The sequence below is a fragment of the Sebastes umbrosus genome, chromosome 1 (genome assembly GCF_015220745.1).
Source record: "Sebastes umbrosus isolate fSebUmb1 chromosome 1, fSebUmb1.pri, whole genome shotgun sequence".
NCBI lineage: Eukaryota > Metazoa > Chordata > Actinopteri > Perciformes > Sebastidae > Sebastes > Sebastes umbrosus.
Window position 1 is genome coordinate 6,457,959 of NC_051269.1, and position 12,830 is coordinate 6,470,788.

At 36.0% G+C, this 12,830-nt stretch overlaps 1 protein-coding gene across 1 annotated transcript; it reads right to left on the reverse strand.

Moving 5' to 3' along the window:
* Positions 1–3,012: 3,012 nt before the first annotated feature.
* c1qa (complement component 1, q subcomponent, A chain) lies at positions 3,013–8,640 on the reverse strand. The gene is made up of 7 exons (XM_037765844.1): positions 8,515–8,640; positions 6,983–7,192; positions 6,624–6,800; positions 5,797–5,876; positions 4,620–4,736; positions 3,931–4,011; positions 3,013–3,309 (listed from the first exon to the last, which is right to left on the reverse strand). The coding sequence occupies exons 2-7, from the start codon at positions 7,143–7,145 to the stop codon at positions 3,160–3,162; spliced, it is 768 nt and encodes a 255-aa protein (XP_037621772.1). The 5' UTR covers positions 7,146–7,192; positions 8,515–8,640; the 3' UTR covers positions 3,013–3,159.
* Positions 8,641–12,830: the final 4,190 nt, after the last annotated feature.

Consider the following 12,830-nt stretch of genomic DNA (forward strand, 5'->3'; position numbering starts at 1 on the left):
GGTTCCCCACACACAACAGGATATCCCGTCGTAAATACTGTTGTTGTTGTATATGTAATATTCAACATGTTTAATATTTACCATTTGAAATGGGTGCGGCCAGGATGGACTTCAGAGCCGATCGGGGGATGTAAAAAACATTCTTAACATACCTCACACCACAGGAACATCTGGAAAGATCATCTTTAGAACCATCAATCAATCAGGGCTTTGCTGATGGAGGAGGAATCAGGACCAGAATCGGCTTGATTCTCTGTAGTGTGTACTCGACATTAGTTAAGTTTGTGTTGGGCTTAAAATTACTACATTTGTGAAGTGAAAAAAACACGGGACATGAACAGCAGTCTCCTGGATGAAAACCCTGTGTGTGTTGGACACATCCACTTATCCTCCCGCCTGCCCGGTGTTATTCGCTCTTTAAATTACGTCACCACACTCCCGGCGCCCTTTCCCTTAGCATTTACTGTTGCCGCGGATGGTTTTACATACGCGTGGTACGTCTCATACAGACGCCAAAGGGTGCCTTGTGGAGCGTTGTCACACACCAACAGCCATGACAAGACGTTGGTATTTGACGCCCTTGCATGTACTCCCTTACAAAAAAGAAGCATACTTCAAGTTTATTTTATGAAGTAAATGTAAGTTTCCTTTAAGTATATTCCCAAGTAGTGACTTGACTATGACTTGCACCAAACTGCATGTGATTATCATAAAGTGGGCATATCTGTAAAGGGGAGACTCGTGGGTACCCATAGAACCCATTTTCATTCACATATCTTACATTTAAAGTATACTTAAAGGGACTCTATGTAAGAATCAGAAACTGCTTGTAAGAAGCGACACCTATGGCCGTTAAGTCAACAAAAGTCAACGTCCTGTTGCTCGCGCTCGCTCTACATAGACATGAACGAGCATCGATCAACACAGTGAGGCGACACACGTCAGCTAAAAGCACAATATCACTCTATATTTCAGCTGCTTGGCAGTAATGTTAGCTGACCAGACGAAGGTCTCTCCATGAATCAATGTGTTTCTTGCTTCAGCCTCCCGACCATGGTCAGAAGGAACAGGGGAGACACCGGAGTGAGATAGCGAGGTGGAGTGAGATAGCGAGGTGAAGTGAGATAGCGATTGAGAACGAGCGCGGTGTGTGAGTGAAGGCAAGCAGGCAGGCAGCGGAGCAGACACAGCATCGTCTCCCCCGTGTCTTCTGGCTGCGGTCGGGGGGCTTTAGCAGGATTAGCTGACACTGTTTTGCAAGACGGGCTTCACTAAATATAACTTTGCGGTTTTGGTGCTTCTGTGTAGTTTGTGTTGGAGTCTTGTCTGAACAGCGTAGCCACATGCGAGCGCGCATGGGACACCGACCCGCAATTATTAATATAGTGTAAGAAGTTACGAACAGTACCTTTAAAAGTATACTTTTATAAACTAAAAAGTGGGCAAATTTAGTCTCAATAAGTATTATAGTAGTACACTTACAAGTATATTACTAGTACATTGATATTAGTATACTTATTGAATAAAATATACTTGGGAATATACTTAAAGTGTACTTAAGTTAGAAAGTATCGAGAGACAGGGTAGCTGGTTTTCCTGTGATTTGTTGACAGTGACAGAAATGTAGAACATCCCCCGTGCTTGTTTCTGCCTGTAGATTCTGGTGCTGATAGAACAAGAGCAGGTCAACCAAGGAGGCGCCAAATTGGCAGAAGTTCACCAAAAACAAGAAGTGTTCAAAAAAAACAAAAATGTTTCACTTCCATAACCTTAAGAGAAGCCACATGAAACTTCTCTCTGATGAGGTATAATACAGAAGTACTGTGTGAATTAAAGGAAACATTTTATTGATGAGCCTGTAACAAACATCTTTACAGGATGTCACAAGGGGTGATGTTTAGTTTAGTTTAGTTTAGTTTACCCAAAATTCCAAATATAGCAGTAAAAAAAGCGTATGAGATACTGTCAGTGATAACACGTCACAGTCCAGGACTTATTTCCATCGGTTGGTCCTCACCACAACCGGATGGAGACAGCTGTACAACGGAAGACAAAGTGGGAGACACACGACCGCGTCCCACAACAATCCACTTACAGATAAATATGCCAATAAAAATAAATAATAATATTAGGGCTGTCAAAGTTAACGCGATAATAGTGCGTTAATGCAAATTCGTTTTAACGCCACTAATTTCTTTAACGCAATTTACGATTTTTAATTAACCTTTTAAAAGATCCGAATGGCCGCCGATCTTTCAGAGCTTGTAGCGGGCTCATATCACATCATACGAAACTAGAAAACCTTAGTAACCCATTGGTTACAAAAAAATAAGTTTATTCAAGTGTATTAGTATACTTCTTTTAAACTTAAAAGAAGAGAATATGCTTTCAGATTACTTTTGTTGTACTTATCAGAGATAGACTTAACAAAATTATACTTAAATATACTTGGCCTATACTGAAAAGTATACAGAAAACTCCAAGTATACTTGGATTTCCAATAATAAATATATACATGCATTTGCATAAAGCAGCATATTTGTCCACTCCCATGTTGATAAGAGTATTAAATACTTGACAAATCTCCCTTTAAGGTACATTTTGAACACATAAAAAAATTAAAACTATTTAAAAAAAATTATAAATATATGTACAAAGTAATAACTAGGGTGCAGTTGGAATTTATACATCTGTAGTTTTATATATACATACAAAGGGTGCAGTTGAAATGTAAATGTGGTATTGTAGTGCTGACATTATTACAGGCCGACAGTCGGTGTCGTATGGCTCTGGGTTAGCAAAATAAAAGTTCCTTGTAATTTAGTAGCTTTAAGGACTTTTACTTGTATTTTTACACTTTAGTATTTCTACTTTTACTTGAGGAAAATATCTGAATAATTTTTCCATCACTGGTTTTGAAACTATGTGAACTATGATGATGTTAAAACAACAACAGTGGGGAGACATTTGGGGTTATGGGGGGCAATCAACGATAAAGAAGAAAATCAACGATTGCACACTCAATAATAAACTTTAATTTTGTTTTAGATGCATTCAGAGTCAACATTCAAAGAAGGTTTACATGAGCCAGTATGAAGGGAACAGATCTGAAGTCTCCACGCTGCAGTGACATTATTGAGTGTACTTTACTGAACTTTATTATGGATTTGAGAAGAGCAGGAAGCCGCTGAAGATGATCTGTTTCTCATTGGTGTCTCGGAATTCAGTTACTCTTTGCTGGTCCCTAAAGGACTCGAGCCAGACCCTCTGTCCGACTGTCAGCTGTAAGACCACGCCGCCCGACAGCACCTGAAACACAACGCAGCCAATCACAGCGAGGCTTCAGGACAGAAACTCTAGAGGATGTCCTCAACCACAGAAACTCTCATGGCTACCAAAGACTGAAGTCTGACTCCCTCTCACGTCTAAAGACAATGTGTCTTCAGTCTCAGAGCTTTTAGTTACAGACTATAATATTTAACAAAGACTGGGGATCTTGCAAGGTCACTATTTACTTTAAGACTACAACTAGATTCCTTTAGAGATGATGTCACTTCCTGCTCCTGCTGGAAATTTACAGAAGAAAACCTGTTGAGAATCAAGTGGACAGAAATTGCTGCAGCCCCATGCTATAGCTATTGTCCTGAATAACTAGATAGCTAGCCCCATTCGGGACAATGGGGCTACGTGCAAGATAACGTTAGCTACTGGAATGTTTGCCTACAAGCTAACTGTATGTTTCAGCTGAAGATTGCTGGCTTCAATCATATAAATCAACACACATACATGTATATAATGAGAGAAAGCGAGAGAGAGAGAGAGAGTACTGCAGCCAGACTTATATGATTGAATCCAGCAATCTTAAAGAAAAAGTTTGTAATTTGAGTGAAAGATTTATCAAAGATTTCCCTCCGTGTTGCTGAAACTGACCTGATCAATGTTCCTGTTGTAATCACAGAATCCCAGCTTGTCTGTCAGAGCGTTACTGGCGATATACAGACACACGCTGACCTGAAACACAACAAAACAACAACAACTATAATACAGTCTGATTATGGAGCACTGTGAAAATACTCCACTACAAGTAAAAGTACTTATTGCAGTACAAGTACTAATGCCACACTGTGAAAACACTCCACTACAAGTAAAAGTACTGCAATCAAAGCGTTACTGCAGTACAAGTAGCCTACTAATACCACACTGAAAATGCTCCACTACAAGTAAAAGTACTGCGATCAAAGCGTTACTGCAGTACAAGTAGCCTACTAATACCACACTGAAAATGCTCCACTACAAGTAAAAGTACTGCGATCAAAGCGTTACTGCAGTACAAGTAGCCTACTAATACCACACTGAAAATGCTCCACTACAAGTAAAAGTACTGCATTCAAAACCTATGTATGTAAGTATTATCAGCTGAACGTAGTCTCCAGTAGTCTCCAGTAGTAGTAGTATTGAGTTGAGTTCCTTGACTTTGTACTACAGGACTTGAGTAAATGTACTTACTTACATTCAGTCAGTGCTGATGACATAAAAACACTTTCTGATGTCTCAGACGTTAATAATAAAACAGTTTTTGTGATGTGAAGCAGAGCAGCAGCAGGACGGCGGTGCGGTACCTTGGCAACAGAGTGGAAGGTGAAGTAATAAACACCAGCTGCTCTGCAGGTGAAGTGACCTGTGGCTGCGTTAAAGTCTGCAGGTGTGTTGACCACAGTAGTCTGGAAGGTTACTACCTGATACACACACAATAACATAAAACATCAAAGAAAAAAGCAGACGACTGGGTAACAGTAAAGTAAAAGTAGCAGTACCACTGTGTAGAAATACTCTGTTACAAGTACAAGTTCTGCATTCAAAATCTTACTTAAGTATAAGTACAAAATACTCAAAGTACAAAAGTAAAAGTACTCATTATGCAGAATGGTCTATTTCAGTATCATGTAAGGTGAATTATAATTATTGATGCATTAATATGTTCATCACTTTAACATTGCAGCTGGCAAAGGTAGAGCTCATTTTAATTATTTTTGGGATATTTTACTAATTTTCATCTAATAATTTATTAAGATTTCACTTATATTTTAAGGATATTTTACTAAAGTTTTCAGATATTTTACTGACATTATTTTGGATATTTTACAAATGTTCTTCTAATAATTTATAAATAGTTTACTAGTATTTTAAGGATATTTTACTGATAATATTTTGGATATTTTACAAATTTTCTTCTAATAATTCATTAATATTTTACTAGTATTTTAAGGATATTTTACTGATAATATTTTGGATATTTTAAATTGTTTTGTCTGATACTACTATAATATTTTGTCTGTTATTTTAATGATATTTATATTTATATATATATATCATCACTTTAATGTTGCAGCTGGTAAAGGTGGAGCTCATTTTAATAATGTTTTGTATATTTTACTATTTTTATCTAATAATTTATTATTATATATTATTTTAGATAATTTACGAATTGTTTTGTAATATTTTATGAATATTTTACTAGTATTTTAAGGATATTTTATCTGTTATGTGACTGATAGTTATATTTATATATATCATCACTTTAATGTTGCAGCTGGTAAAGTGGAGCTCATTATATACTGCTGGGTAGTTCTATAAAAATATATGATAATTTATTTGATGTACTTAGTTACTTTCCACCGAAAAAAAGAAAGAAAGAAAGAAATGATGTCTTTTATTTTGTAGATATTTTTCATATGTGAAACATGTGGAGACAAAGCAGCTGAGAGACAGACAGGTGTGATGGACGACAGACTGAACCTGGCCAACAGGAGGATAACTGTTATCAGTCCTGATCACTGAGAAGGCTGAACGGGCCTGTTGAGGAGAGTTCTGTCCTCCTGGAACAACGCACACACACACACACACACACACACACACACACACACACACACACACACACACACACACAATAACAGAAATGTACGTGCGGCCAGTATAGTCTGTGACATCGTCAGTGGGTATATACCGTATATGTGTGTGTATGTGTGTGTGTATATATAGTTATTACCTGACAAGGGAGGCCTCTTAACTTAGTATGTGTTCATTTTGTATCTAGTAAGGTTCAAGTCATGTATGTATTATATTATATTATATTATATTATGAACTGGATACTGGACTCAAAGATGGCGCCCACTCTCTTGCTGAGCGTAAAAACACATGTTCTGGCTGGTTTGTTGCCCGTGGACTTTACATTGAGGTGAAATTAGCTTTACTGGGCTCTGGGAAAGTCTGCAAATATAAATATTTATATCTTCTTCTATAAACTAACCTCTGCCATGTCGTAAAGTTATCCTGAGGCAGAGCTGGGTTTGACTTTTTCTTTGTTCAGTTGTCACCATAATCCATTTGTTGTGTTTATTTATTTCCCCCCCAATATCATAATGTCATTAAAGAGATATCAGGGTACTGGGTAGATGACACAAAAGTTCCAGCAAACTAAGCTAACTCCTGTTTGGACTTTTCATTTATTTCATTTGTGTCGAAGCTGAAGCGGGCAGTATTGTTTTTGTTTTATTTTTTTTATTATATATGAGTTTAGTTTGATATACACTGTAAGCTGTAGGGTCAGAAGTGGTGTCGTTACCGTGGCCGATGTTTTTCCCCTCTGGGCCGAGGGTACCGGGCTTTCCAGGGTTACCCGCTGCTCCCAGGTGTCCCTGGTAACCTTTAGGACCCATCCCCCCCTGCAAGCCTCGATTCCCCGTCTCCCCCTTCAGCCTCAGTAGGGCGCTGGCATCCACCGGACCGCTGGCCATCACGGCTGGAGACAAACAGATGAATGCAATAAAAGATCTTTGGGCCACTAGGGGGCAGCAGAAACAAGTTGTGAATAGGGATGTTAATAATAAACCGTTAATTAATGCTATCCTCAGTATGATTTCATGGAAGGACAAAGCAAACAAACAAACAAACTAATATACCATGAAATAGAAAGTCTTTTACCTGGCTGTCCTTTCTCTCCCTTCGCTCCAGGATATCCATCTCTTCCCAGAGTCCCTGCCTCTCCCGCCTGTCCGTCCGTCGCTCTACAATCCACGTCACATTGGCCGGTCGTCAGCAGCAAGGACACGCCCACCAGAACCGCCAGCCCATAATAACCTCCCATGATCCAAAACACTGGATTTAACAATGAATGGTGTTTCGGAGAAGAAGCTGATGGACGACAAAACACAAGAGAGACATAATGAGGAGAAACTACACAACAAGTTAAATGATTTCTTTGTGACACTCATGTTGGGATTTGAGGGTTTTAGAAACACATCTTTATTTTCTACATTGATTCCAGTATTTGTGGACACAATATATTTAAATATGAATACTTCATCGCCAACAGTGTTTCCCCACTCAACCCAGTCTCACGGGACGGCGTATGAATACCACGACATTACACCAACATACGGCGTGTCATTTTCAACTCTGGAAACGTCTGAATTTAGGTTCAGGCAAGAAAACCACTTAGTTAGTTTAAGGGAAAACATCATGGTTGGGCTTAAAATAAGTAAGTAAACTAAGTAAACATGTACAGAAACACCTACAGAAAACACGTCACAAACGTCAACAAAAAACACGTGAAAATCGTCGCCAAAAGTCACAAAAGAACAGTCTCAAACATGGGTCTCTTGGTTGTAAGTCTGGTGTTTATTGGAGACCGCTGTTCATGTCCCGTGTGAAACCAGAAGTCAACGTTGATTTATTTGTCACATAACTTCCGTACTTCAGTTACAGCACTTCTGGAGTTATTTTAACCAAAACCGCCATCTTTTCCTAAACCTAACTAAGTAGTTTTGTTGCCTAAACCTAACCAAGTCGATCTTTTCCAAAACCTAACTAAGTAGTTTTATTTTGAAAAGACTGGAGCAGATATTGATAAGTGCGTCACACGTTGCTGGACATTCGTAAGAAAAAGCACAAAAAATACGTTGTTGAAAGTCGTGCTGAGCGTCATGAAGAAAAAGAGAAATTAGTGTCTATATACACGAATCAAATAGATTAAATTTCGTGATATTTCACGTACTGCCGTGAGACTGTGTTGGATTTAAAGACAACTAAATGTTCACGGAGCATTTGGGCAGCAAAGTTCTCTCTAGGTTGTTTTTCTTAGAAAATAATGATGTGTGGAAGGAAGAAAATCTGAGGAAAGCTGGTTTGCAAAAACACACAAAAACCAACATAATTCATTCACACATAAAAACAATCTTAAAATGCAGCGTAAAGACTAAAACAAATCAAAACACACAATAAAAATTGGCAATTATTTCATTTCTAAACTGAAATAATTCCATCGGTTTTTACATTGATTTTGATGATTTCAGACAGCCATTACTTTCAGTTAATTTATACAAAAAACTACTTTAAGAGGTTTGAACTTTCCTGCCTATAGATAATCATTTATTTGCCTTTATCTTTAAACTATAAAATGTTTTAGTTTTGATGTTTTGCTGTTGAAAGAACAGCATAAACATTATTTTACTCACCAGTGGAGTTTTCTGTCTCACCAGCAGAGATCTGGAGCTGCAATGAGAAGACGGGATTTCCTCTTTTGGTGAACAGATCACGACTTCTTATTAGACTCACTGACTTATTCTGGAACACACACAGAAAATCAGACAGGAAATGAAACTGGTGACAGAAAGATTGATTGTTCAGAGTTGCTGATTTAAGATCTTGGGCCAGTTTCACAAAAATATTTTAGACTTGTGTTAATGCAAGTGAATTCATTTTTCTCTTAGATTTCTTTAATGCAAGTTAATAGATAAATAAATTAATAATTAATAATAAATTTACAAAAACTTGGATTGGAGTTTTTTCTTTAAATATGTGAAGTGTAACATGTTTGAAGCAAACACAGACACACTGGAACATCTGACTGTGATGTATTCAAATCATTTACTTCAGTGAAAATAGCAACAACAAAGTGGAAAAATAAAAATAAAAAAAACATTCAGAATTCAAAATACGAGATAAGAAATATAAGCAGTACTTTAATCAGACCAGAAACTGAAACATTAACAAAAATATGAATACCACCATCTTTATTACAAGTTTCCCACTTACTCTGTAGTCACACCTGATTATAGAAACAGAATTCAGACAGACCCTCTGCAGATACACCAAGTGGTTTGCTGACAAGGGTAATAGGCATCCAGGCCCTTTTTTGTTCTTTTTATTTTCATTTATTTATTTATTATTATTATTATTATTATTATTATTATTATTATTATTGTAATTATAATTATACTTATTATTATTATTATATTTAATTTTATTCAATGTTCTGCAGACACACCAATTGGTTTGCTGACAAAGGTTGGCATCCACCCCCTTTTTATTTATTTCTTTCTTTCTAGCTTTCTTTTTTTCGTTTTTAAAATATGTTTAATATCATTTTTTATTTTATTCAATTATTACTTTTTTTCTGTTGGTAAGGCAATACACTCTTCTGTGAACTGTAAATTTGTATTATATGACAGATTGTTTATTACCAAAGCATAATTATAATACTTTATATGACCTCTCATGTGGAGAGTTGTGTTTTTGCAATTTTCAATTGTTAAAAGCACACAAAAAAAGAAAGAAGTATGAGCAGTAAAATGCACTCAAGTATCTAAAGGAAAAGAACTGCTTAGTTTCACGTTTGGATGAAAACGTTTTACATCAACTTACGAATTTAGTAAAGAAAGAAGGAAAGTATGGAGGAAGAAAAAAGACATTTATATAGGCTACTAACTGAAAAACAATAAATAAATAAATAAAATCACATGAAATCAATACAAACTGCATTCAAATCACAAAGTAAACACACTGATGTTTCTACACTAAAAGCTTTTCAGCCTGTTTGAATAAATCAGGGTTTGGAGCCCTCATGTGGTTTTATGATTTAATATGTACAATCTGTAAATATTAAATCAATATTCATCTACAAGCAACAATTCAATCAAAAGTGTCTCCTGAATTTTTAATTATTATTTTATTTATTACCCACAGTGGAGGAAAATAACTAAGTGCATTTACTTAAGTACTATACTTAAGTACAATGTGAGATACTTGAGTATTTCCATTTTCTGATACTTTATACTTCTACTCCACCAAATTTCAGTGTGAAATATTGTACCTTTACTCTACATTTATCTGACAGCTTTAGTTACTTTTCATATGAAGATTTTTACATATAGAATAAACATGGGACAAATATCTATTAAGTGTTGTATACATTGTGACAGTGCCTTTTCCAAATAAAATAAAATAAATAATAAAATAAATAAATAAACATCTGATAAGTTTATAAAATACACATTGTTAAAGATTAAACAAGTATTTAGTTGGACTCAAACTCGTCTTCAGTGGGATGATAACGTTGTTTGCTGAGGGTGTAAATATGCAGCTGTTTAGTAATAACAACTTTAAGAGGTGATAATATGTCGGTGTTGTGTGCCCTCTAGTGGTGAGAAAATATGTAGTAATTCAGCTTTAAGTGCTGAATACTGCTTTTATCTCTGTACATTATCCTTATAATCATCTCTAACAGAGCTGCTCCTTTGTATGGAAGTTTTTATTGGACTTTAATAGTTGTAATCCAGAGAAGACAATTCACAAATGTGTACCATGATCTACAAATATTTCACTATCCAAGAACATGTATTTTTGTATTTGTGTTGTGTAACGTCACATCCACAAAAATACAGACGATTTGCAAATACGCATAATTTACTCTGTAAACACATATCTTAATTCCACATAATTATGTTATAGGTTTACTTGTAAAGTGATATACACATTTGTACACGTGGAATGATGTTTGAGCATTTATGTATCGCTTCCTGTCGGTCTGTGAGCCACGTGACATTTGTAACTTCCTTCCAGATCTGTAGAGAATAGTTAGTGTATTTATTTGATATTCAACATATTTTACTCTTATATCTTTTTATGATATTTTTCTATGATATCTCAGTACATTTTTTTAGATGATATTTTTCGACATATTTTTCGACGATATCTTAGTACATTTTTCTATTATATTTTTCGATAATGAATTTTCCCACATATTTTCTACGACATTTTAGCACATTCTTCCATGATATATTTCCCATAATACATTTTTCTATGATATTTTTCTACGTTTTTTCTACTGTACACTCTTGCTGACGGATCCACAAATGGATGTACAAATGCGTATATATCACTTTACATGTAAACCTATAACATTTTTATGTGGAATTAAAATATGTGTTTAAGTTATACGTATTTGCAAATCACCCTGTATTTTTGTGGATGTGATTTAACACAACACAAACACAAAAATACGTTTGGGGACAGTGAAATATTTGTAGATCATGGTACACATTTGTGGATTGTCTTCTGTGGATTACAACTATTAAAGTCCAATAAAAACTTCCATACCTTTGTTACATAGATCTTGCCCTGTAATATCCTCAGTGTTACAGTGTTGAAACAGCCTGTTTGTGTCAGATGGTGTGTTGTTGAGATAAGAGGTGGAGGTGAAGATCGCCTCATTATGTCAACATACCTTTCACGGGAAGAAGAAAACAAGACGAGTTCTGTCTTGTGAGCTGTCCCTGTGTCTCTGTGTCTCTGTGTGGATGGGAAAAACACACAAGAAACCAAATTCATTGTACCATCATCACAAGAAACAGGTCACAAAAAGAAATTTGTAGTGAAACCATATCTAACGTATTCTATAGAGAAGTCTTCAGCAGGGTTTTAAAACACGTTAAAACACATGAGATACAAAACAATACAGCACACAGAGTTATGAGTAGTTACGATGGAGCGAATGAGGGACGAATAAGGAATAAAAGAGACTATAATAGAGCAAACACTGGTGATACTGTATTACTGTATTACTGTATTACTGTATTACTGTATTACGAAGATGAAAATAACTTAGATGATGAACATGACTTTTCAAATGCAACCTGCAAATCTGTTAAATCCTGTTGTGACTGATCTGTTACAGTTATTTAATGACTGGATATTAAGTCTGAGTGCTACTTCCTCCTCCAACGTCTCAGTGATCACTTTGATTTCATCACTGTCTGTGTCATTGTAAACTGTCTAACTGTCTGAAACTCGCCCACTGGTATTACTGCTCAGTTTGCATGTTACTGGATTTACTGTAAATGAACTCAGTGGTGGAAAGAAACTAAGTACATTAACACAAGTACTGTACTGAACTTAAGTACAATTATGAGGTACTTGTACTTTACTCTATTACAATTCTGAAGGAAATATTGTTCTTTTTACTATGTTTATTTGATAACTTAACTCAGATTAATGATACAAAACTATAATCAACATTATTATGTATCATCAGAGGTTAAGATAAGACAGCCCAGTCGCACAGCAGTTTGTGCACACATTTTTTTTCGTAATGGTCATCACAAAATCAATTTGTATGTAATCCACATAATTGTGAACCAGGAAGTAATAAGAGCGGCGAACAACACGTAAGGAGGAGGTCGGGGTGGATGGGTGGTTCAAAAAACACCGGACTTTCACCAGGAGACCGGCGTTCATGTCCCGTGTGAAACCAGAAGTCAACGTTGATTTCTTTGTCACGTAACTTCCGTTCTTAAGTTACAGCACTTCTTGTGTTATTTTAACCCAAACCACCATCTTTTCCTGAAGCTAACTAAGTAGGAATCCATTTGTACCAACCAAGTCATACTAGTTTGTCATGAAGGAGGATGAATAAAACTCCAAACTTATGCTAAGTTTTGACGAGGAAAAACTGTCATGGTCATTTTCAAAGGGGTCCCTTGACCTCTGACCT

Bases quoted from the DNA above. Each gene is read 5' to 3' on its own strand.
- c1qa (XM_037765844.1), bottom strand. From the start codon at position 7,145: ATGGGAGGTTATTATGGGCTGGCGGTTCTGGTGGGCGTGTCCTTGCTG. The intron at 5,877-6,623 runs GTAACGACACCA...GCGTTGTTCCAG, and splicing joins GGGGAAAAACATCGGCCACG to GAGGACAGAACTCTCCTCAA. The intron at 3,310-3,930 runs GTCAGTTTCAGC...GTTGTGTTTCAG, and splicing joins ACAACAGGAACATTGATCAG to GTGCTGTCGGGCGGCGTGGT.